We start from the raw sequence: 26,588 nt of genomic DNA on the forward strand, positions 1-26,588 counted from the left end.
ATGTTTTCCCCTAACCTTTGATTGGTAGTAGTCCCCAAATGTGTATATTCTTTAGTCACATACTGTGCCTTTTCATATTACAGTATCAGTGAGGATAGCCACATGTTGTCTTTTAGTTAGTGAGGGGCAAGAAACTGGGAAATTGATCCCCTTCCCATTACCCTTTCCTTGTAACTTTTCAAAAACTCCACAGAAAGTTCCATTTTGAATGAGGGAAGGTCATAGAAGCTAACACTACCTATTGCCTAATATGACCTTCTCATCTAATAAATGTTCAAATCCTTCTTTCTGAATAAGTTGCTACAAATGCACAGAAGGCAGAGACCATATCTGTGCCTGCCTGCAACATAGTCCTCCAGGTCCTCTGAGCACTTCTTGTGCACTCAAAACTGAAGCCAGATTCCTCAGGCCAAAAAATGATACAAGGTGGTTCCTGGCCTTGAAATTACAATATGGTTGTGGGAATTAAACCAACAGATTTGATTCAAATAGAAAACCAGCTTTGCTCACCTACGAAGGGCAATGTGGTGTGATCTGGCTACACACTCACAGCAGCTGAAGTGTGTGGGAACGTGTGGAGGTAAAAAGGGACTGGCACTGGAGGGATTTAGGCTTCAGGGTGACGGATGTTTGGACAGTAGTTGAAAAGCAGAGGAAATGGATACTATTTGGTATCTCTGTTAATAAAAATCCAAATGCGATGGAAAGTACATATGGCATCGCCATTTGCAGTTGGATAATTTATTGGAGTATTTTAGGCAAAACTACACTTTTCTCTCAACTTGAACCTTGTATGTAAAGAAGACTTTAGATGAAAATACTCCAGTAGTACTGAGAATCTGTGAATATTCCATCTGAGTGTACAGGAGGGCTTATTTATCAGTGTTCCCCCATTTGACTGACCTCTGTCATAATTAACATATTCTTACTTTGTGAATTAAGTGAGGTACTAGCTTAGTACCTCACTTGAGTTTCCTCTTTGTACATTACTCACATTTCGATTCATATAATGGGCAAATGCACATCATGTTTTCTAAAACTGAAAAGTAAAATTCATATTCAAATTTAAAAATTAAGCTGCTTTTGTTTTTTAGAAAGTACTCATATCACTTGGGAATGAATATGCCAATGGAACAGAACTACAATGTAGTTTTCAATTGTCCTGTAAAACTACTGCAGGATTTCATACAACCAACTTGTATTTTTTTTTTTTCCTTTTTGTGGAGAACGGGGTCTTGCTATATTGCCCAGGCAGGTCTCGAACTCCTGGGCTCAAGCTATCCTCCCGCCTCTGCCTCCCTAAGAGCTGGGATTACAGGCGTGAGCCACAGTGCCCGGCACAACCAACTTATGATATTAAAAAGGCAGTAAAACCAAATCTAAGGATTAGTACAGGAATGTCATAGTATGTCATACCTCAGCAACCCTCATTCCACTTCATCCAGTTCCAGTAAGAGTTCAGAGCTACAAGAGTCACCTCAGTCACGTATATCACAGTCCAACAGCCCCTCCTTCAATGGTAACATTCCTAGCCTGCTGGTAAGTGTCACTTAGAAGGAGAAGAAATGTTTCTCCACCCTTGAAAATATGATATACTATTAGTCTTTAAATAAATTTCAAATGGCCTTCTTAGAAGTGGCAGAGCGTGATACACCACATCAATAGGAACTGACTCTTAGGAATTTATTGGATTATAAAATTTAGAAAAGGATTATTAAACCAAGTCAATAATGCTAGTTGTGTATTTGTTTACTTAGAGTGATAGAACTATAACGCCTGTGAGCATTAAAATGCCAACCTTAGAAAGATATCCTTGAAATAAATATTCCTTTCTTTATATTATTTTATTGAGATGACACAAAATTATATATGTTAATTTTAGGAATATCCAACAATTGGACAACTCATTGATAAACTGGTACAAAACAACGTGTTACTGATCTTCGCTGTAACCCAAGAACAAGTTCATTTATACGAGGTAAGCAAAAATAACTTGGGAAATTCCTTCAAAGAGATTATGTGACATGAAACTTTAACATTAACTCTGTGAGTTTAACACATGGGAAGGCCATTAGATAATCATTAACACATACCAACTGTACTGGGCGCTTGGCTAAGCGGACTCATTTACTGTTTTCAATTTAAATTGTAAATACTGAACACTGAGGTTCAGTAGGGCATGGGGAGCAGATAAGGTGGGATGAGAAAGACCAAGTTAAGGAAATGAAACAAATATGCTGAAGGAGAGTGCCAATAAATATAGGACCATTAACTATAAGAAAATGTGTTCTCTCTCCCCTTGAATTCGTTCATCTGATGAAGGAGTTAACAGAGACCCGAGAAAATCTTAAGAGTGGGAGGAGAATTGACTTCACCTTCTTTGGCATTTGCAAATTAGACACACAGAAAAGACACACACAGTGACACAAGCTATTGAGAAGTGGAAAGTTAAAGGGGGAAAAAAAAAAACTTTGTTATATGGGGTCAAAAGATAATTTATCCCTTAAACCAACTGGATTTGCAGTGCAAGTGTTTGAATGGAAGTACTCGCTGCAAAAAGGGAACAGTTTCATTAGATGAAGTGCTGTCCCTAAACCACCGTGCAAACTGCAAAAAACACAATACATGCACATGCAAAAGATTTCTGTGGTTTTTTTTCCCAGCCTAAGAAAAATAATATGTCAGAATACCCTGAATTGATTTACTCTTAATCTGCAGTTTTACAGAGAAATAAGGAGTCTTTAGCAGGGGCCCTAAAAAAAATGCAGAGAAATTAAATAGTCTGTTCCTTCGGCGCAGAAGCATCAAATGCTCCTCAATTCAGGGTTTGATCTCTCATTCCTTTGGAAAGAACCTCTTAACTTGCTTGGTGACTTCACAGGGCTCCTGAAACTCTGAGATTATGTCACAGAAGGCTTTGATTAAATGCCACTCACCACTAAGGACGGTACACCCCCGTGAACTTGCATCAGGTTCTGTAGAAAGGATCCAGCAGGAGATGCTATCTTGCATTTTGAATGAGAGGAGGGTATTGTATTCCCAGGTGAGACTGCCTTCTGCTGCAGACCAAGGAAGTTCCTTGCAATCAAACTCCATACTTGAAACCTTTGTTCTACTCAGAGACCATACTGGTTCACCTGATCTGGGCATTTTCTTCAGGCTCTATAGTATGTGATATTTGTTTCCAGTGGTTTTAAGTAGTAGAATTGCAGTTGAGATTTTTTTTTTAAATACCCCCAAATACAATAGTGAGTCTATTCTGCCTTTGATCCTCAAGGCTAGTGTGAGAGGACCCTGGGGGTCGCAACACCTTCTCCACAGCAAGGCTCCAGTTGAGAAGTGGGAGGAGGAGTTGCACAGAACTTTTCTTCAAAGGGGAGTCTGGGGAATGCAATTGATGATTGTGAACATAGACTCCCATAACTCACTTTGGTAATAGCCTTTAAGACCCACAACTCATTTATAGATCTCCCCAAAACCACTATTAAAAAGACAGAGGAAGATGAAAAATAACTACGTGGCAAAACAGAATCTGTCAGATTTAAGCTTGTTGCATCCATGATTCCCCTGTTCCAAGGGAAATGATCATTTCCAATGAAAATGCCAGATTAGAGCCTGCCTCTAATGTAACAGCAGGACATTTATTTTGCCTGTCTTCTAATCTCATTATGAGGCGAATTTATGTTCTGTCATGATCTGTGGTCTTTGCCATCCAGGCTTCACTAAATTCAAAGGGACATTTTCAGGGGGTCATCTGATAGTCCAGGTCAGCCATCCACTCTATGACTCTGACCATTTCATTATTTCGTTTTTATTTTGATGGGCTCATCATTCCATGTGCATTGGTGGAGGCAGGCAGCAGCCTGGTCTGCAATAACAGCAACATTGCACATGCCTGAAGCCTTCACACAGCATGAAAATGCTGATCTCTCATTTTATTGATAATGAAAACTGAAAACAGATCACTAATGGCTTGTGTTGCCTTTCAATTCACATCTTTTAGAAGAAACCCGTGTGTGCAGGAGTCCTGTGAAATTTGATCTTTGGATAACTGTGATATACGGAATGTAGCTACTGAAGAATCACTGAAAAATAAAACCAGTGATAGGATAAATGAAGCAATTAAGTGTTTAGATCTCATGGAAATTCCAGAATGAAAATTATTTGCCCGAGTTACATGTTAAGCATAGCTACTTGCCTGCACAGGCGACAATGATTAGGTTCAGTGAAGGCCCTGTCTGCAGCAAATAAGATTTATGTTGCCCACTCATGGAATGCAGGAAAAAATGACTGAATTTTTAGTAATTGTGGCAGGACACTTTGGACTGCCCAGGTGTCTAGTGTTCCTGTACATTGTTGTAACAGAGATAAACAAACAGTGAAAAGGATAAAGTAAGCAGTTCTGCCTTCAGCTCAATATGACTGCAGTGTGCACCCCAGACTCCAGCCAACAGATTATTTTTGAACAAAGTTATTATTATGAATAGTTTCCTGTTTGTCCAATTATAGGGTTCTAAAGATAACGATGATAATAGACTGAGCAGTGTGTAGTATATTACATCCTAGTGCTAACTACCATTTTGAATCAGGATTCAATAACCCAAGTTAAAAAAAAGTTTTATATTTCCTCTGTTGTTTTTAAATGTTTACTGCTAATTTATATTAAGATAGTATCAGACCACTAAACCTTAACTGTCTTATTTGAATAGTTTTTCCTTCCTAGCATGCTATTGATATAAAAAGCAATTAAATCAATATTCTTTATGACATTGTCAAATCAGATTATTAATCACTGCGGGCTATTTGCAAGGCTTTAAAATATCCTATATCTATTCCAAATATCTACATCTGACTGGAAAATATGACTTTAGTGAAGTTAATAGCAATCATTATTATATAACCTGATATTTGTGATGTGATGCTGAAACACAACAATTAGAAAGTAAACGAGGGGCTGGGTGCGGTGGCTCACGTCTGTAATCCCAACACTTTGGGAGGTCAAGTTCGGGTGGATCATGAGGTCAGGAGTTCAAGATCAGCCTGGCCAAGATTGTGAAACCCCATCTCTACTACAAATGCAAAAATTAGCTGGGCACAGTGGCAGGCACCTGTAATCCCAGCTACTTGGGAGGGAGGCTGAGGCATAAGAATTACTTGAACCCAGGAGGTGGAGGTTGCAGTGAGCCGAGACCATGCCATTGCACGTCAATCTGGGTGACAGAGCAAGACTCCATCTCAAAAAAAAAAAAGAAAAAAGAAAGAAAGAAAGTAAACAAGAAGTACTATACTGGTACTTCCAGCTTACTCACTAATTTCTATGACCACTAATTAATATCTCTTGGCTATTAGGATAAAGTGATGTTTCTAAAGCATGGGGACGGGGGGCACAAGCAGGTTTTTATGCAGCCAAAGGGACGTTTCCGCTGGAGACAAAAAACCCTCAATCATTAGCTCCTTGAGGAGAATGACAGGTTTTACTCATCTGTTTAGGCCAGTTCTTGATGTGCAATAGATTCCTAGTAGGTATTTGTCAAATGAATTAAAAATTGCAATAAATGCATTTCATCTTTTTAAAAATTGAATCAAAAGAAAGGCTTGAAGTTTTGCATGACAAACACTTGTTAAGATTGAGGAAGCCCATGTGCACAGAGCAAGGGGGCACCTGAGCATTGCCAGGATCTTCTGCGGCTCTGGCTGTCCCTTCTTCCATCCCATCCACATTGGAGGCAAATGGCAATAGAGGAAAGAACACCCTGCCATCAGTCTCAGGACCAATGTTGGAGAAGCTCCACAGCCTTCCAGCAGGCTGTGAAAGGAACACCCTAAGCAAGTACCCTCATGGCAGCCATTAGATCTACAAACAAATGTAAGCATCAGCCACATATGCTATGAGCCTGACGTTCTTGTGTGGCTTGTGGAAATTATCCACCATATATAAGTTTTTTTTTCAGGAATCAATAACCCAGCTGTTATTTAACCTCTTCTTTCTTCTACTTGGTTCTTTTGAGCTTTCCATTGTAGCAAGGGAGGAAAAGAGGCAGACAAAATAGAGAAAATAAAAATTGGACCCCTTTGCCATTTGCTGGCCTGTTTTATTATTGCTTAGTTTTATAATGTTCCTGTTGGAAAAGATCAAAACAATTTTGCTTCAGTGGAAATCTCTTGATCTCTCTGGCCTCAGTTTTTAGAAAATAAAAAGACAGGGCGGGGAGACTTCCAGCCTCGACAGTCAATGACCTTGATTCTGGAGGAGGGAAATTACCATGAATTCCGATGATCTCCATACAATTCAGCAAGCTGTACTATAGCTAATTTTAGGGCATAGTCTAGTTATTCTTTATCCTATCAATCTCATTCTGTAAGTGGAGTATTCCAAACTTGTGATTTTAGTAAAAATAAAATCATATAGGAGTAAAAAGACAAATTCTGAATTATGAAACATCTCCATGGAGTTAATAAATTGCTCTTTATTTAAGTGCAATGGAAAGTATTTTCATTTCTCCTTAATTGATAGTATCTTGGAACAAAGACTGAGGAGGGCCAGCTGCCTACACTTTCCTCATTAATGAAAACATCCCTTAGAGAGGGAGGATTTGGAAATAAACCTTATGTCCTCAGATCATCAGTCAGAGTTGTTGGGAGTGTTTTCCAAGCTAATTAATAAATCCTAACCATGAAAAATCATCAGTTTCTCCTTAGATCACACATAGTACTTTTCTTCTAAAGAACGCAAAGCCTTATAATTGAGAAAGTATACATAAGAAAGAAAAAGGTACAGGTTTAAAGCAGGATCTCAAGGAGATGCTTGATTAGGCCAACACTTATAGAAATATAACATGGGATTTTTTTTTTTCCTTGAGACAAGAGTCTCACTCTGTCACCCAGGCTGGAGTGCAGTGGCATAATCTTAGCTCACTGCAGCCTCCACCTCCCAGGTTCAAGTGATTCTCGTGCCTCAGCCTCCCGAGTAGCTAGGATTACAGATGTGTGCCACCATGCCCAGCTAATTTTTGTATTTATTAGTAGAGACAGGGTTTTGCCTGTCTCTACTAATAAATAGTTAGCCAAGCTGATGTCAAACTCCTGACCTCATGTGATCCGCCCACCTTGGCCCCGCAAAGTGCTGGATTACAGTTGTGAGCCACCTTGCCTGTCTAAAATAGGATTTCAATAATGCAAGCTCTAAATGCTTTGAAATTTACACAACCCCAGGATGCCTAGCATATCATTGAAACTAAGATGCTATGGACTGCATAGTCACTCACTCCCTCATTCCTCAAACATTTCATGAGTACCTACCATGAACTAGCCCAAAGTTTGTGACTATAGAGGAGAATAAGATCTAATGCCTTCCTTAAGAAGTCTGACAGAGCATCAGCAGACTTGTAAACTAATATTTTACCTAAAAAACAAAATAGGGCATTTTAGAGATTGTGTTCTGGAAAAAGACTCCAGCTGAGGGGCCAGAGTTTTCTCATCTGTCAGTGTTTTTACTCTTTTCTATTCGCCATCTTTCTTATAAGGAGCAGTGAATTAATCGGCAGTCATAAAACTGCCTTTGATGCTAATAGTATCATGGTGTTGGACCAAGCCTTTCACTTTATAGGGGTGAGGACTGAGGGCTGGAGACAATATGCAGCTATGATTGTGATAATAATAGTGTAAGAGGGAACATTTGTCGAGAGCTTATTAGGTGGAAGCCTGGGGGCTCAGGATTTTACACACATTTTATCATTTAAACTCCCTCTTCTGGCTACAGAACCCAAAATAGCAAGGCTAATTGCATGTAAACGCCAAGATTTGAACCCAGATAATCTCAACCTACAGTTGCAACCACTGAGATAACTCACAATTGAACCTGAGCTGCTGTAATGAAAAGCGTAATGATTCCTAACCACCAGACCACCAGAGACACGACTTTAAAATAAAGTAACCACCTTTTTCTTTGTTTTTTAAGACAGAGTCTCCTTCTATTGCCCAGGTTAGAGTGCAGTGGCACAATCTCAGCTCACTGTAACCTCTGCTTCCTAGGTTCGAGCGATTTTCCTGCCTCAGCCTACTGAGTAGCTGGGATTAGAGGCACATGTCACCATGCCCAGCTAATTTGTATGTTTTTAGTAGACAGAGTTTCATCATGTTGGCCAGGCTAGTCTCGAACTTCTGACCTCAAATGATCCTCCCACCTCGACCTCCCAAAATGCTGGGATTATAGGTGTGAGCCACCACTCCTGGTCAAGTGACCAGTTTTAAGAAGCACAGAACCCAAAGGTGGCGCCGAGCTGCCTGACAGATGAACCAATAGATGAATTCCCCATAAATTGCAGAGTGCTTTAAGGTCAGGAAATACTTCATCTAGAGTTCTTCACTATTTAAAGCAATTTAAAGACGTGTAGAGTTGGAAAAAAAAAAACTTGGATTCTGCCCTGTGTGTTGTTTAAGCTCTGGGTGGTAAGTACAGGCTACGCAGCTAGGGAGCATTATGGATTGGGTCAACACATCTAAAACAGCTACTATCAATAGTAATCACAATCTATAATTCCAATCAAAGTGAAAAATTGGGGGCATGTGGTCTGACCAAGACTATAGGTTTATTATGATGATACAGTTCAAGCATACAGAAAAATAGAGTAATATAATAAACACCCTCTGGGCATGGTGGCTCACGGCTGTAATCTCAGCACTTTGGGAGGCCGAGGCGGGTGGATCACCTGAGGTCAGGAGTTGAAGGCCAGCCTGACAACATGGTAAAACCCCGTCTCTACTAAAAATAGAAAAAATTAGCTGGGCATGGTATCGAGTGCCTGTAATATTAGCTACTCGGGAGCCTGAAGCAGGAGAATCGCTTGAACCTGGGAGGAGGAGGTTGCAGTGAGCTGAGATCACGCCACTGCACTCCGGCCTGGATGACAGAGTGAGACTCTGTCACAATAATAATAAATAAACACCCCCATACTTATTGCCAGTTTTCTCAAATGTTAACATTTTGCTAGGATGTTTGCTTTGGATTATTTAAAGAAACAAAACATCCCAGATCCAGTTGCATGCTGTGTAACTGCCCAACTCTGGTCCAGTCCCCTTCTCCTTCTACAGAGGTAACCAGTGTCCTGAACTTAGTGTTTTTCATTCTCAGATTGGTTTTTTGTGCTCTCTCTCTCTATATATATATATGTATACACATACATACACACACACACACACACACACACACACACACACACACACATACATCCATAACTAATTATGTAATTTTGGCTTATAAGCTTAATTTCATGCTGTACATATTATTTTTACCATTTGCTTTTTGACTCAGTGTTATGTATTTGATTTTTTTAAACTATATTTTCTTATTATGGTAAGATACATATAACAAACTTTACCATTTTAGCCATTTTTCAGTGTTAGTTCTGTGGCATTACGCACTTGCAGCACTCTGCCATTTATAGAGAATTTATCTGTTGGTTCATCTGCCAGGTACTGAAACATTGTTATGCTCAATGTTCTGTTTACGAGGCTTTTCCATGAAAATACATATGGGTATAGTTTACTCCACCCCACTGCTATGCACATTCCATTCACAGTCTTACGGGCAATGTTTCATTCTGCAAGCAAGGGTGTCAGGTTACTTCCCATTGTGCAACATTACAAATGTTACAGCATGCACATCTTTGCACATGTAGACTGTACTGAGGATTTATATCTAGAAGTGAAATCCCTGGGTCACAGAACAATGGCATCTGTACTTTTACTGAGTTTATCCAAGTTGCTTTCTAAAGTAGTTGTAACAGTTCCTCTTCCACCAGCAATGTAATGTGGAAGTATGGCCAAAACAAAACTTTAAACTATACTTTTTCTGATTATAAAACTAATATATACTATTTGCAGAAAGAAAAGTGATTAGGAATATAGAAAACCCAAAGAAGAAAACAAAGATCACTCATAAGCTCACCACTCAGACACAGCTAACCATTGTTGACATTTTAGAATACATTTTTTCTGGCTGGGCATGGTGGCTCACGCCTATGATCCCATCACTTTGGACCTCACTGGAGGTCAGGAGTTTGAGACCAGCTTGGCCAACATGGTGAAATCCCATCTCTACTAAAAATACGAGAAGTAGTCAGGCGTGGTGGCATGTTGGAAACTGAGGCCGGAGAATCTCCGCCTGGGTGGTGGAGGTTGCAGTGAGCCAAGATGGTGCCACTGCACTTCAGCCTGGGTGACAGAGTGAGACTCCTTCTCAAAAAAAAAAAAAAAAAGTAAGTTTTTCCTTTTTTCTTTGCATATATTTGCACACTTAGACTAGCTGGTATAATATTATACATTTAAGTATGTTCAAATATTTTGAATGTTTATATATGTATAGTCTAATAAAGGCATACAAATTAAATTGCATGTAGTTATACATCAAACATTTTTATTGATGAGCATAACTATGTGAAATCAAGACCATCCTATAAAATTCTGAGCCTATAGTTGCCATACTGACAGGTGTCTACTTTAAAATAAAAGCAAACTTGTCCTCTCCCACCAGCAGCTCAAAACCTGCACAACTACACAACAACGTCCAGGGTTACTTTTTACATATTCACATAATACTTTGGTTACTTTTTTACATGTTTTTGTTATAACATTAATGAGATCAACAAATTATTTCCAGTATTCATTTTCTTATGCCTGATAGCGCCCCTTTGGTGCCCCTTTGACTTCGACGTCTGTGAACAAGACTCCTCTCTGAGCTGCTAACTGCCCAAAGCTGTGTAATTACCCTTCTCGGCTTTCTCTGGGTCTCACAGCACAAGGAGACTTCTGCCTAATTCAGTTATGCATGTATCCCCTAAAGCAGGCGTCCCCAAACTACGGCCAGCGGGCCGCATGCGACCCCCTGAGGCCATTTATCCGGCCCCCCGCTGCACTTCAGGAAGGGGCACCTCTTTCATTGGTGGTCAGTGAGAGGAGCACAGTATGTGGCGGCCCTCCAACGGTCTGAGGGACAGTGAACTGGCCCCCTGTGTAAAAAGTTTGGGGACACCTGCCCTAAAGCCTTTCCTATGGTTGCAGTTGGCAACTCTGTGTAATATCTGTGAGGCTGGCCCAGACTATAAGTTTGAAGGAAGCTCACCCAGCTTGTATCACTATACAGGAGTCTAATAGCAACCAAGCATTTTCCACATGGAACAGCCTTTGAAATAATCACACATGGCATCAAGGCACAAAACGACAAGTGAAACTGACAGCCCCTGGACATAAGAAGAGTTTAAGAGTATTATATATTTTAATTTTATGCCTGGTTATCCAAAAGAGCCCCTACCAAGGGGCTAGTATTCATAACATGGTTTAATATGAATCTTCAGAAAGTAAACATAAAATTTTGGAAATCGTTTGTTGAGCTTGAAGAGTTGAGGTAATTATTTATGAATTCAAGTGTTGGCACCCTTTTTTCTATAGGGTTTTCAGGTTCTACACATAAAAATACAGCAGATCCAGTTAAATTCGAATGTCAAGTAAGCAACAAATAATTGTTAGTATAAATATGTCCCATGCAATATTTGGATCACACTTACACTAAAAATTTTTCATTGTTTCTCTGACTCTCCAGTTTACCTGAGCATTCTGTATTTTATCTGGCAGCCTATCTACAAAGGGTCAGATAGGCATTGTGGCCACATGGTTACTATCAGGATTACTCAACTCTCTCATTATAGCATGAAAGTAGCCATGGACAATACATAAATAAATGAGCATAGTTATTTACAAGAACAAGCAACAGGCTAAATATGGCCCATGAGACATAGTCAATCTCTGCCTTCATTTGTTCATTCTACAAATATGTATCTGTTTTCCCTGTGTCCAGCACTGGACTAGGCTGTAGGAGTATAGAGGAGAATAAAAAAAGACCCTGTTTCGTCCTCATGGACTTGTAACCTAGTAGGGAGAAATAGACAAGAAACAATGAACAAATAACCAATCACAACTTTTAATAGTGTTATCAAAGAAATGGAAAGGATAATGTACAGCCATGGACCATAATGAAAAGGGAGAAAGTGAGAATTTCCTTAGATAGAATTTTCAGGGAGGATGCCTTTCCAGAAGTGATCATGAGGAAGCCAGCTGAAGGCTGAGGAGTTTTCAAGAGGCAAAGGCCCTAAGACAGCAAAGGACTCAGTTCCCAGTGTGCTTGAGAAAAGGAGAAAAGGCCAGTTAGCCTGGAGTGAGTAGAGGTAGAAGGAGATGGAGTGGGAGAAGTAGGCAGAAACCAGACCCTTCAATCTCGAAGGCAGTGGGAAGTAAGCAGGGTGCTATTCTGTGGGTAGCAGGCGTCCAAAAATACTTTTGTTGCTGGGTGTAGCTGTTACAGGTGTATGCCAGACTGGATAAACTGTGGGTATATAGGTTTAAAAACCTAATGCCTTCGTTTTCCAAATCACTAAAACCCCTCCAACAGACTATTCTACACCAGCAGTTCTCAAACTTTGGTGCTCATTAGAATCATGTAGGGAGCTTTACTAAGAAATCTAATTCATAGGCTACACCCTGGTCCAGTTGAGTTAGCATCTCTGAGCCTGAGACCCAGGCACCAGTGGTTTCTTTTGTTTTGTTTTGTTTTGTTTTTTTTCTTTTTAATTGGTGTATCCAATCAACATGCAGGATGCGAGCTGTTAAAATGCAGACTCTCATTCAAGAGATTTGGGCTGGGACCTGAGAGTGCATTTCCAACAAGCTTCCAGAGGATGTTGATGCTGTCAGTCCACAGATCATACTTTGAATATCAAGGGCTGAAACCTCTTTTGCAGTCCTTGCACATACACATACTTGCTGTTTCTCATTCCCTTCATTGCCTTCCTACTGGTCATCCTTCAAAGTTTTATTACCTGCCGTTTGGCCCGCAAAGCACATAGGCTGCTACTGAACCCCACATCGCTTCCTATTTTAAAAGAGCTTTCTAAAGCTTTGGGACTTGAATTAGTCAGCAAAGATCTACAATTCCTCTCCAAAGGCAAGGTAATCTTATTAAGAGAAGAGCTGAAGTATCCTTAGGAACAAAATACTCAATGCAGCCTCTTTGTTCTCTAAGTATCCATTTTCCAATGCTTCTCTGTGCATTTGTTTGTCTCAGAACAGTCATGCACCATGAGTCCATTTGTCTTCCCTTATCACTCTGTTACTGCTGCCAAGCACTCGCTCAGCTGTGCGCTCCAGCTTCTTAGCTGACAAGATAATTACATTCTGGGCAGACTGGGAGAAAGACAGGTAGTGCTCAAAAGTTCCGATGCTGACTACCTAGTCATTGCTGGGGCAGACTTCAAGATCAAGCACCTGATCTAATTAGCACACTCCCATTGCTACCTGCCTGCCTATGGAATGCTGACAATTGAAAGCCTGAAGGCAAAGCAGGTATCATGCAACCCAGAGACAGACATTCATGCTACCCTTGTGCCAGGAACAATTACATGTTCTTTTTGGAATCTTGGGTGTCCTAGTAACACAGTTGAGCCTGGGGGTAAACTTTTGCATAATGCTGGAAGCCCTGCATTTACTGATAATGAACATGAGAACCAGCAGAATAAAACCCTGAAAGAATGAAAGACCTCACGGAAAGAACGCCTTCTGACTGCCTTCAGAAGAAGGACTCATTTCAGCAAATCCAGTCCGCCTCTAGCTCCGGAAGAAGCATGTAGCTCCATAAAAGCGAGGATTTGCCAGCAAAGAGCTGTTTTTCTTTGACCAGATAAATAGCACAATACAGTCCCCTAGGAGTTTTATTTATTTATTTTTTGCCTGTATGCTTTTGCTACTTCCTACATTTCTTTCAAAATGTAGCCTTTGAGTTTGAAAGTCATTAGAGCCACAACCCTTTTCTCCCTCTCTTTTTGCTTTGGGTAGAAAAGTGCTCTATCATCTCTAAATCCTTGTAATAAGTGTTCTATAATCTCTAAGTCCATATATAGACATATGCATGTATATACATTAAAGATATGTGTGTGTATATACGGCATTATTACTTTAAATTTCTAGTAAGATTCCCACCCTCACTTGCTGCTGGCATTTGCACTAGTTTCTCTGGCAGGGGCCTGGTGGAGAGGAGTGAACAGTGGCTCTAGAGCCAAGACCTATTTCTACCATGTATTACATCTGTGACTGGGCAAGGTACTTATCTGTCCAGTTAAAACTAAGGCTTTAGGTTAAAGAAATCAAAAGAACCCTAACCCAGTATTATAGGTTGATTCATATCTCCTTCCCCCTTTAAAAAATACATTAAAGATCTAATGCCCAGTACCACAGAATGTGACTGTATTTGGAAATAGGGTCATTGTGGGTATAATAAGTTAACTGAATAGGAGGTCATACTGGAGTAGGACAGACCGCTAATTGAATACGACTGGTGTCCTTATATGAAGAGACACTGAGACACCAACACTTGAGGGAGAGCATCATGTGACAATGGACACGGCAGCTAGAGAACGACAGCTACAAGCCAAGGGGCTCCAAGGATCGCTGCCAGAAGCTCTAAAGAGGCGAGCATGGGGTTCAGACTTCCAGCCTCCAGAAGAGAACAATTTCTGCTGTTGCAAGCCACCCACAAACTGGTGTGGGACTTCAGCAACCTGAGGAAATGAGCATACCCAGTCAGGTTTACTTACTAAGCTCTCTTGGAGGTCAACAATGACATTGCAAGGCCAAGATAGCCATTGCAGGCACGTAACAGAAGTGATCTGTTTAAGAAGTTTGGCTCTAGAAAGAGAATATAAGGAAAGAGGATATGAGTGTGTAGGTTCAGTCCCACTACTTCCTGGCTGGATGACGTCAGGCAAGTTAACGACACTTTCTGAGCCTCAGGATCTTGGCCATAAAACAGGAATAATAAGGGTACCTAAGTGGTAGAACTTCCTTGAAAAATGAAAGGGAACAGCTGCAATGTCTAAAGGTTAGCTCTAGCTATTCTTTTCCCGGTGATGGTAGGAGGCAGGTTCTAGGTACCTTAGCTTTGTCTAAACTGCAGGTTCCCTGAGCCAATTAGCCCTGAGTAGATAAAAAGCAATGTGGTCCATTTCCCATAAATTCCTGCCACCACTTCGAGGCTAGTCCAAGGTCTCTCTGGGAGCCTTGGGCTTCTGAGGATGCAGGCAGTGCTTGGGGATGTCAGGGGGGTTGTGAAGACCTCTCAATCCTGTTCTAAGGCCCCTGAGTTGGCAACTGCAGTTCCTGAAGAAACAGAGAGACATAGAAAGAGGCAAATGAGATTCCTGTGAGAGCCAAGGAGTCTGCTGGGTCCATACTTCCCTTGGCTCAGGGAGAGGAATTCAGGTAGGAGTTGATGACTCCTTGTGGTCAAATACCCAAGAGATCTGTTAGTTTTTAAAATTTTAGCCGTTCTAGTGAAGCGAGTACACACTGGCATCTCATTGTGATTTTAATGTATATTTCTCGAGAGATTCCTAATGTTGAACACTTCACATACTTATTTGCCACTTGCATATCCATTTTTATTAAGATACCTTCTTCTTGTTGATATGTAGAATTGTTTAGATATTCTGGCACCATGTCCTTGGTCAGATGCATGTACTACAGATATTTTCCTCCCACTCAGTGGCTCCTTCTCATGCTCTTAAAGGCATCATTTAAGAATGAAATTCTTAATTCTTAAAAACAGACAAATTTTTCAATCAGTTTTACGTTCACAGCAAAATTGAGTAGAAGGTATGGAGACATTTCCCATATACCTCTTGTCTCCATAAATGCATAGCCTTCCCCATTATCATCTCCCACCACAGTGGCACATTTGTCATAACTGATAAACCTACATTGATACATCATTATCACCAAAAGTCCAACGTTTACATTAGGGTTCACTCTTGGTGTTGTACACTTTATGAGTTATGTATAATTATTATGTATCCACCTTTCTAGTATCATACAGAGTAATTTCACTGTTCTAAAACTTCTCCATGCTCTGCCCATTCATCCCTCTCTGACTGGACCTCGACCTCTGGCAACCACTCATCTTTTTACTGGCTCCACAGTGTTGTCTTTTCCAGAATGCCATATAGTTGAAATACTACTATATTAGTCTGTTCTCACATTGCTATAAAGAACTACCTGGGACTGGATAATTTATAAAGAAAAGCAGTTTAATTGACTTAGAGTTCTGCAGGCTGTACAGGAAGCATGGTTGGGGAAGCCTCAGGAAACTTACAGTCATGGAAGAAGATGGAGGAAAAGCAGGCACAGAGAAGAAGGAAGAGAAAAGGGGGAGGTGCTACATGCTTTTAAACAAGCAGATCTCATGAGAACTCACTCACTATCATGAGAACAGCAAGAGGAAAGTTCACCCCCATGATCCAATCACCTCCAAAGAGATCCCTTCTCCAACACTGGGGATTACAATTCAACATGAGATTTGGGCAGAGGCACACATCAAAACAAACCATGTCAACTACCATATGTAGACTTTTCAGATTGGCTTCCTTCACTAAATGATATGCATTTAAACTTCCTCCATCTTCTCATAAATGAGAACTTCCTCCATCTTCAAATAAATGAGCTTGATAAGTCATTTATTTGTAGCTCTGAATCATGTTCCATTTGATGAATGTACAGCAGCTTTTTCTTAACCTATTCATTTACTAAAGGACGTTTTGGTTGCTTCGAGGTTTTGACAATTATTAATAAGGCAGGTATAAACATCTGTATACAGGTTTTTGTGTAGATATAAGTATTTAACTCTCTTTGGTAAACTCCAAAGCGTTTGATCGCTGGATCATATGGTAAGTGTTTGTTTTGTTTTGCAAGAAACTACCAAACTGTCTTTGGTAGTGGCTGTATCATTTTGTACTCCCACCAGCAGTGAATGAAAATTCCTGTTGCTCCACCAATCCTGGTCAGCATTGGGTGTTGTCAGTGTTCTGGATTTAGGCCATTCTAATATATGCATAGTGGTATCTCATTGTTGTTTAATTTGCATTTCTCTGCTGGAAAATAATGTGGAGAATCTTTTCATATGCCTATTTCCCATCTCTCTGTCTTCTTTGGTGATATGTCTGTTAAGGTTTTTGGCTCATTTTTTAATTGAAATATTTGTTTTCTTGTTGACTTTTAAGAGTTCTTTGTGTATTTTGGATAATAGTCCTGTATTAGACGCATGTTTTGCAAATATTTTCTTCCCGTCCATGACTTATTTGCTTGTTCTCTTGACACTGTCTTTCACAGAGTAGTTTTTAGTTTTAAGTCCAGATACCAATTCTTTCTTTCATGGATTATGCCTTTGGTGTTATATCTAATAAGTCATCAACAAATTCAAAGTCACCTACATTTTTCTCCCATTATATTTGTGGATTATTATGGTTTTGCATTTTACATTTAGGTCTGTGATCATTTTGAGCTAATTTTTGTGATGGGTGTAATAATGTGTCTAGATTTTTTTTTCATGTGAATGTTCAGTTGTGCAAGCACAGTTTGTTGAAAAGTCTATCCTTGCTGCATTGTGTTGCCTTTGCTCCTTTGTCGAAGATCAATTGACTGTATTTATGTGGGTCTATTTCTGGGCTCTCTATTCTGCTACATTTGTCTGTCTATTCTTTTGTCAATACCACACTCTTTGGATTACTGCAGCTTTATAGTAAATCTTGAAGTCGGATAGTGTCAGTCCTCCAACTTTGTTCATCTTCAGTGTTGAGTTGGTTATTCTGGATCTTTTGCCTCTCCATATAAACTTTAGAATCAGCTTGTTCATAGCCGCAAAATAATTTGACGGTGTTTTGATTGGCACTGCATTGAAACTATAATGAAATTATTAATTTGAAGTCTTATTTATTAATCTCTTCCTTTATGGGTAGTGCTTTTTCTGTACTACTTAAGATATTCTTGTTAATCACAAGGCCATGAAGATAACCTCCCTGACCTCTACAGTGATAAAAGTCAAAATAGTGTTGTGCTTTTGTGGGAAGGAGTAATGACGGTAAGGCAATACAAGGGAGGAAGCCAGGGGACTGGTTATAGTCTATTTCTCTTGCTTGCTTGCTGGGTTGCTTTTTTTATTCCTCCCTCCCTTCCTCCCTTCTTCCCTTCCTCCCTGTCTCCCTTTCTTCCTTCTATTTTTTTTTTTTTTTTTTGAAGCAAGGTCTCACTCTGTCACTCAGGCTGGAGTGCAGTGGCTGCAATTATGACTCACTGCAGCCTCCATCTCCCAGACTCAAATGATCCTCCCACCTCATCCTTCCAGTAGCTGGGACTGCAGGCACACACCGACATGCCAGGCTAATTTTTGTATTTTTTGTAGAGATGGGGGTCTCACTATGTTACCTAGCTGGTCTTGAACTCCTGGGCTTGAGTGATCCACCCACCTCAGCCTCCTAAATTGCTGGGATTACAGGCATGAGCCACTGAGCCCAGCCTATATTTCATTTTTTTGATTTCCTGGGTGATGGTATTTGCTTGTTTACTCTTTAAATATTCGTTGAACTATATACTTATTACTGGCACACTATGTATGCTATGCTGCCATTAAAGTATATGAGAGAGAGAGAGAGAGAGACAGAGACAGAGAAAGGGAGAGAGGGAGAAACAGGGAAACAGAGAGAGAATGCACCAAAAGGAGCCATTGACTGAAAAGATACAAAGTAATAACAAAAAATACTTTGAAAGACTAGAGGAGAAATTTGCGAGCAGACTATTTAACATCATAAATTCTCAGTCTATGAAAGCTAATATTTTAGTAAATGTATTTCACTAGAATACATATAGTAAGTCTATTTTCATATTAGAAACACTGATGTTGGTTAATAATATAATATTAAAAACAAACAGTGGTGTGGGCATAAAATACAGTAACGTTAGTGACACATTAGTGAGGCTTCAGAAAGAGAGTTAAGCAAGCAGAGAGTCTAAAGGGAAGCAACTGGCTGCACTGAGCATTTGGTTTTACAAATTCTTTCTTAAAATGTGAGAGACTTGATCATTAAACATCATATACGTGTATCAAAATGTCACACTGTACCCCGTAAATATGTACAGTTCATTATGTGCCTATTAAAATAATAATAAAAGCAAGAACACATTGCTGCTAGCTGATATGTGACCACTTAGCTTCCGACTTCTCACCCTCGAATGAGGGGCATGTGTCACGTGATCTCTATCAAATGAGGGCTGCTGAGTTCTGAGGTGGGAGGGGTATTTGAGACTATAGTAGAAATGTCACAGGCGTGGGCTATAAGGGCCCGGTAGAGTCACTGTCCAAAGCAGAAACCAAATCAAGATACCCGGCAAGGATACAGTTAATATCAAACACTGACCCAGCAGACAGCCAGGTTCTGAGGCGCTAACCACACAGGAGGTGCCGTCGGAGCAGTAATGGGGGTAACGTCAGGAGCGGCCCCTTCTACAGGTCAGAAAGTCAGGATATCACCAAAGCCAGGAATGTTCTACAAGGTCCTCAGCCCGAGTCTTTTTGAAGAGAAGGCCAACCAACTGCCTGTCCACAGTTAACCAGGCTGCAGATGTGTGATCACATGCTCCTCTGACCTGAGCCAAGCAGGAGCACACACCTGACAGCTGGTTCTGGCAGCCAGACGCTGAGAGGCACCAAACTGGGAGTCACTCTCTGAGAAGAGCCCAGGATGTGCAGGTGGGAATGCAGGTGCTTTTCTCTGTATCACACCTGCCTGCTAAATGGCTCTCTGTCCCTTTCTTATCCTCTCTCTTCGACAAAGAGGAGATTTCTAGGGAACAAATGCAGACTGTTGGATAAATGTGTAATCTTTCTGGAGATGGGGGCCAAGTGAAGAGATAAATAGGGCTTGAAGAAGGAAGTTAAGAAAACTAAGGCAATCAGAAGGAATGAGTGAGAAAAGCAACCTCATGAATTCCTGGGTGGTATGGTAGGATGGGGAAAATCCATAATTAGGATATTCTGCAGATAGACAATAGAGAATTCAAGTCCAAGCATAAGAGCTTGCATTTCTAATCAGCTCATGCAACGTCATGTTTGCAGTGTTCACCATTTCTAATATTCAGGCACTCTCTTTTAGAGTCACAAATGCTATAATTCATCACATCCAGGCGTGCGAAATCATCCTTTTTCTAACACTAAACATGTTTAATCACAACGATTTATAATAGCACGTTAAGACTTTAATGAGAGGAAGGCATTGGATACATGATATTTACAGTAATCATAATACTACAATTTTTAAAGTATAATTTTTGACAGTGTTAAAGCAGGAAGCCAAATTGTCCATATTTTTTAGTTGATTATTTAAAATGCTTTTGGGGGGACTCAGCATCCAGAAATTAATTAACAGTTTTCCTCTGCACAATCGTCAGTGTTATCACTGGTTACTGCTACTGGCTGCCAATCCTTTTATATCGTAGCTCCAGTGGCAATCAGCAATTAATGCTAACCACTTGTCCTAATAGCCAAATGCCAAATGTCATACCACATGCAGGATCATAATTATGCTTTAGGAAGTGGACGAGTTTGGCTTTGTCAGCCAAGAATTAACTGCAAATTTGGAGGCGCACTTGAACTAGTGCTTGCAGAACATATCTGTGACACCTCAGCCTCAGCCTCAGAGTTCCCAGGATGTTTTTCAAGGATAGCAGTTTCTTTCTTTCTTTCTTTCTTTTTTTTGAGGTGGACTCTAGCTCTGTCATCCAGGCTGGAGTGCAGTGGTGTGATCTTGGCTCACTGCAACCTCTACCTCCAGGGTTGAAGCAATTCTCCTGCCTCAGCCTCCTGAGTAGCTAGGATTATAGGTGCATGCCACCATGCCTGGCTAATTTTTGTATTTTTAGTAGAAACAGGGTTTCACCATGTTGGTCTGGCTGGTCTCAAATTTCTGACCTCATGATCCACCCGCCTTGGCCTCCCAAAGTGCTGGGATTACAGGCATGAGCCACCACACCCAGCCAATGATAGTAGTTTCATACAAAGCCAAGGGCCTTGAAATCCTTCTCCCAAGGGACCTAAATGTTTCTTTGTGAAGCTCTAAAGGTTCCCTTTGCTGTCTCTTTTGGGATCAGTCAAATTTACACACATTTCAGCTTCACTTAGCCATTCAAGTTCCTGTGTAGGTGTTCGCTGTTAACCACATGTCACATGCTTCACAGCCCTTGGTGACATGTGTTTATTTGGGAAGGTAAGTCCATAAACCAATGCTTTCCTCATATTTTACGAGTTTTTCCTGACTCAGGGAAACAGAAGGGGGTCCTCCAGCAACAGGCAGCAATGTGGTACATGGGGTAAGGCAAGGAAGGAATGTTACCTGGATTACTGCCCAAGCCCCCTCAATAATGAAACAGTATCAAGGCAGAGCAGCATCTCACACTGTTAAGAGTTCAGATTTTGCCTGGCTCAGTAGCTCACACCTGTAATCCCAACATTTTGGAAGGCTGAGGTGAGAGCATTGCTTGAGCCTAGGAGTTCAAGGCTACAGTGAGCTATGATCAGACCACTGCATTCCAGCCTGGGCAACAGAGTGAGACCCTGTCTCTAAAAATAAAAATTAACAAAAAAAAGAATTTAGATTTCTACTGACTTCAAACTTCAACACAATCATGAACACTAAATTAGTGGAACATTACAAACCCTCAAATCAAAACCAAACCCATTTTTCTACCCAGAAGTTGTAGAAAACTTGGACTCACCCAGCGGCCCACCTCTAGCAAGTGCCTGGGACACCCTGCATGCATTCTGTGTTCTCATGTCACCCTGGCTTCATTTGTTCCTCTCCTTGGTTCCCGTTGTCCTGATTTATTTTCTTGGTATCACTATTATAATCAATGATAATTTTGCATTCTAATTTAGTTTTGTGCATTTTCTAAAACACTTAAATCTTCTTTAAATAAGATAGAATATCATTATGCTTCAACTAGAAGAGTTGCCCTAATTCCTTTACTCAAAGCTTTACTATTTTCTTTACTTTTTAAAATTTTCTTACTTTTTTCATACAGTTTTAATAAACCTCAGTCATCCAATTTCATAGCACACAGCAACTCAGAAGACCACAGCTGACAGAAAGAGTGGTTGTTGACATAGTACAGTATAGTAATCCTACTTAATAGATGCTGAATGCAACAATAAATAGATAAATGAGTAAATTAGTAGGTGAGTAGTATCTTAGAGCTCACCAAGGAGAAGATAGAAATCATTTAAAAACAAATATAAGAAGCAACTGCATCACAGTCAGGGCCCATTTGGTATGGGTGTGACCTCTCTGGGAATTTCAAAAGCCTTTGATGATTGTAGAACTATAGTTTATTTTATTTATTATTATTATTACTTTTTTTGAGACAAGGTCTCAATTTGTCACCCAGGCCGGAGTGCAGTGGCACTATCTCTGCTCACTGCAGCCTCGACCTCCTGAGCTTAAGCAATCTTCCTGCCTCAGCCTCCAAGTAGCTGGGACCACAGAAGTGCCACCATTCCCAGCTAACTTGTGTATTTTTATTAGAGACAGGGTTTCATCATATTGGCCAGGTTGGCCTCGAACTCCTGAGCACAGGTGATCTGCCTGCCTGAACCTCCCACAGTGCTGGGATTACAAGCATAAGCTACCGTGCCTGACAGAACTATAGTTAAAACTGATGAGTCTCACTCCATTCCTTTAAGAAAAACTCAAAGTATTTGGGGAAATCTTTGTTTAAGAAGACAGGTATATGTATCATATACCTTAGAAAACTTTTCATTTGAAAACAACAAAATAAAAAACATAGAACTCCAGGGCAGGGAAATTTTCAGTTGTCTGGAAAATTCCCTTCTTTGCCATGCCTCATTCTCTGGCCATGCCCGATACCTGGAGTGATGATGAATTCATATTGCTGGTTCTCAGGTGGAAGCGACACCTCAGGAGAAGTACTGTGGGTAGAGAATGCTTCTGACTCACTTGATGGTGATGCAGTGGGAGCAGTTCCAACCAAACCCAGCATGGTACTAGCATCCAGAAAGGGAGCTCATTACCAGGAGGAAGGGAGAGCTCAGTGCAAGCATTCAATAATTCATTCTTTCTCCGCCAAGTGATTATGCCTTAAGACCCCTAAACTGAATGACTTACAGAACGACCTGATTCCTCTCATTGTCCATGTGCACCAAATCTTGGTTTCTGCAATGTTACCAAAAGAGAAGTTCCCGGTGTGTGCTCAGAATGTTTTAGACAAATGATGTTTCACAAATGGAAGATGTTATAGAAATGTTACTATTATTTGAGATTGACTCATCTGGTGATATAAATCACAGCCCTAGACCATGGCAACCACAGACCCTGGGTTGCCCCAGTGGCGACTCTGTCCAGTCCATTTCTCACTTGAGCACAGGAAGCAGCACAAAGTAGAGGCTACAGTTTCAGGAGAAAAGCAGGTTTGTTATCAGAAACCTGTTTTCCCCGGCCAGTTAAATAGAGGCAAGCATAGCAAGCAGGCTCAAACCCACACTTTTCTCAATTACCATGAGCAAACTTAGATTGACTTATTATTATTTTTTTTTTCTGTTTACAGAATTACGCAAAACTTATTCCTGGAGCTACAGTAGGGGTACTTCAGAAGGACTCCGGAAACATTCTCCAGCTGATCATCTCAGCTTATGAAGTAGGATATTGTACAACTGGCTTCTTTTTTGCATTTCTTTGGTATTCAAAACTAAGATGTTATTTAAGCTGTTAAATGTTAGTTACTTGTTGGTAGACAGAGTGCTTATCCAAAAAAAGTCTCTGCATGAATGCAGCCAAAGATAAATTTTGTTCATTTTATTTGCTGATCTTCTTTTTGAAAGGTGTAGCTGAAGATAGAAAAACCATAAAACTGATTATAAAGTTGAGGTTGTTTTTATAATAATAAGCAACAGCAACATTGTTGCCAGCACAATTTTAAAGCCTCCACAGCTCATACAATTAAGCTCTCCTCTGTCTGAAAAAAATGAAGTTTAAATTGCCAGTGAGTAATGGAATTATGTGGAGAGCTAACTCTACAGGCTTGACAAGACTAGGTCATAATTCAAGCAAAAATACAAGTGTTGGCCATGCACCAAAACACCAGTACACAAAGAATGCCACTTTTTAGTTTCTATACCTTTGGGAACTAGGGACATTTTCCACTGGTTTGTGAGTAGGTGTGTAATTTTTTGCTTTGACTTTGGGAATTAGTACCTGAGGACAGAATTTCTCCCTTAAAATTAGAATATGTACCTACAATGTTGCTATGTTCTCATTCTTTGCCCCCATTTCATAACTCAGTCAACAATGGATGGCCAGTTGTCAATTATTTTTAGTTTTGATTCCTAAATATTACCCCCCTTTTTTTTTTGGCCTTTATATGCAAAGAAATACAGAGAGAGAGAGAGAGAGAGAGAGAGAGAGAGAGAGAGAGAGAGAGAGAGAAAACACTAAATTAGGATAGGAATGAAAAAAAGTAAATTTTTTAGAAAGTAGTAAAGCTTTAATGTTTATTTTAAACAGCAGCTATGTAAGAACAAATTAATAACAATTCTCCTGATTTTTGATGTTTTAAAATTACAAACAAATGGTCCATATGTAGTATATGCCAATACATAGTATGTACTGAACCAGCATTCTTTAACTAAAATGACATATCAGAATCAATAGGGAAAGTTTTTTAAAATAGGCCTATCCAGATTCCTCTCACAGACATCTTTGAAGGACTTCAGAAGAAATCAGAGCTACATATATTGGAAAGAAAAACAAAAACTCCCCAGTGATTTTGACGTTGCCCCACCAATTTTTGAAACTCCTCTGAAGGAGGAAAAGCAAGATATTCCTTCTCAAATACTTCATTTCTTCAGAAAATAAAATACAGATGTGTTCATTAAAATTATAGGATGATGGTTTTGTTTAGTTTTGTTTGTTTTACTGATAGCCTCGGAAATTTCAGTTTTCTTAGATCACATCACATTAATCACCACATTAGCTCATGCTTGAAATTGTTCCAGACAGAGAATGCTCATCAACAAAATGCTATAAAAACCTTCCTCCCTCTCATGCAGTAATTAAAGTTTTAATGTGTAGAATCAAATAAAATCACACAGCAATCCTTCACTGTAGTAGAACACACTCTATTTTTTCGAACCCAGTACTCTCAACAGTGTTGGCCACTAACATCTTCAAATAAATTAGGCAGATTGGAAAACACTAAATTGTCAAAAATATTTCCCTTCCAGTGAGGGCAGCCCCCATGCCTCTGCTTGCTCTGCCAGGGGTTACGGCTCACTTTATGATCCCAAATACTTCGCATAACTTACAGGGTAGTTGAAATCAAGGCATGAAATATTTGAATTACATCTTCTGTCCTTGTTTTGCTATCTCAGAAATACTAAAAAGAAGTATCTATTATTCTCAAATGAAACCATCTTGCACTGGAGTTATTATTGGAACTTTATGATTCACAGGGCGAAGTCTGTACTAGATCCTGGCACTAGTTCAAATTATTTTTCTGCTGTTATTTTTAAATGTATGCTAAAAGGAATTTAAAATATGGGGACCTGTAGACAGAATTTCTTCCTAGTCTATAAAAAGAGAGAGAAAAAAAGAGAACATATTGAGAGAAAGCCTAAAATGCTTCTGACTGACCTCTGGTAGGGCAGAGGTAGACACTTTGTGTTTATAACTTTGTGGCGACAAACTTCAGTTCAGTATTTTACAGTACCATATTGCTATTTTAAAAAACGTTAAATATCCAATATGAATTTATCTGATCATCATTCGCTAGTTTTCTTTCTTCCCTAATCGTATAATAAAAGCTATCGAATTATCAGCGATCCCAAAGATAAGTTCCTCTGCTGGCATTTGCTTTCCAGGAGGGAATTGACTTGGTTTCTTTTGCTTTTCCTGGTTCATAAGAGATGCTCGATAAATGAATGAATGAAACGATGAAAAATGCAAATAATCATTTATGTCATTTCTTTAGGAAATTCACACTAAAATATTCTTGGTCAAACTTGCAATGTGCTGTTGAATTATAGCAATGCTATAATTTCCTTTATTTAGGTCAGATCATGTCGTCTACCAGACCTCATTATTGCTGTCACAGTCTTCCTGGTCATATCCCTCATTCTTCATTCAGCTCCTGACTCTAGCTCCAACATTGCTTCTATTTTAATCTTATTGTTTCAGTGTAAACAGATTGCGGAGGAAGGCAAAGTTATCTTACTATACATTTGGCAAACTTGCACATAGGTATCAAAGGTCTCATGTAACCCATAAATATATACACCTACTATGTACTCACAAAATTTAAAATAAAACAAAATTTTTTAGATTACAGTTAAGGAAAATTTGAAGCTGAATATGCTTTTATTTTTTATTTATTTATTTATTATTATTATTATTTTTTTTTTGAGACTGAGTTTTTGCTCTTGTTACCCAGGCTGAAGTGCCATGGCGCGGTCTCAGCTCACCACAACCTCCGCCTCCTGGGTTCAGGCAATTCTTCTGCCTCAGCCTCCTGAGTAGCTGGGATTACAGGCACGCGCCACCATGCCCAGCTAATTTTTTGCATTTTTAGTAGAGACGGGGTTTCACCACGTTGACCAGGATGGTCTCGATCTCTTGACCTCGTGATCCACCCGCCTCAGCCTCCCAAAGTTCTGG

At 39.9% G+C, this 26,588-nt stretch overlaps 1 protein-coding gene across 5 annotated transcripts in view; it reads left to right on the forward strand.

Moving 5' to 3' along the window:
* Positions 1 to 26,588, forward strand: part of ITGB6 (integrin subunit beta 6) — a 132,362-nt gene that overhangs the window by 75,535 nt on the left and 30,239 nt on the right. For all 5 annotated transcript variants that reach the window (XM_010329800.3, XM_010329794.3, XM_074399626.1 and 2 more), the window contains 2 exons: positions 1,883 to 1,978; positions 23,485 to 23,574. In XM_010329800.3, the coding sequence (XP_010328102.3) occupies positions 1,883 to 1,978; positions 23,485 to 23,574 (186 nt within the window). The remainder of the gene's footprint in view (positions 1 to 1,882; positions 1,979 to 23,484; positions 23,575 to 26,588) is intronic.

The sequence above is a fragment of the Saimiri boliviensis genome, chromosome 5 (assembly GCF_048565385.1).
Source record: "Saimiri boliviensis isolate mSaiBol1 chromosome 5, mSaiBol1.pri, whole genome shotgun sequence".
NCBI lineage: Eukaryota > Metazoa > Chordata > Mammalia > Primates > Cebidae > Saimiri > Saimiri boliviensis.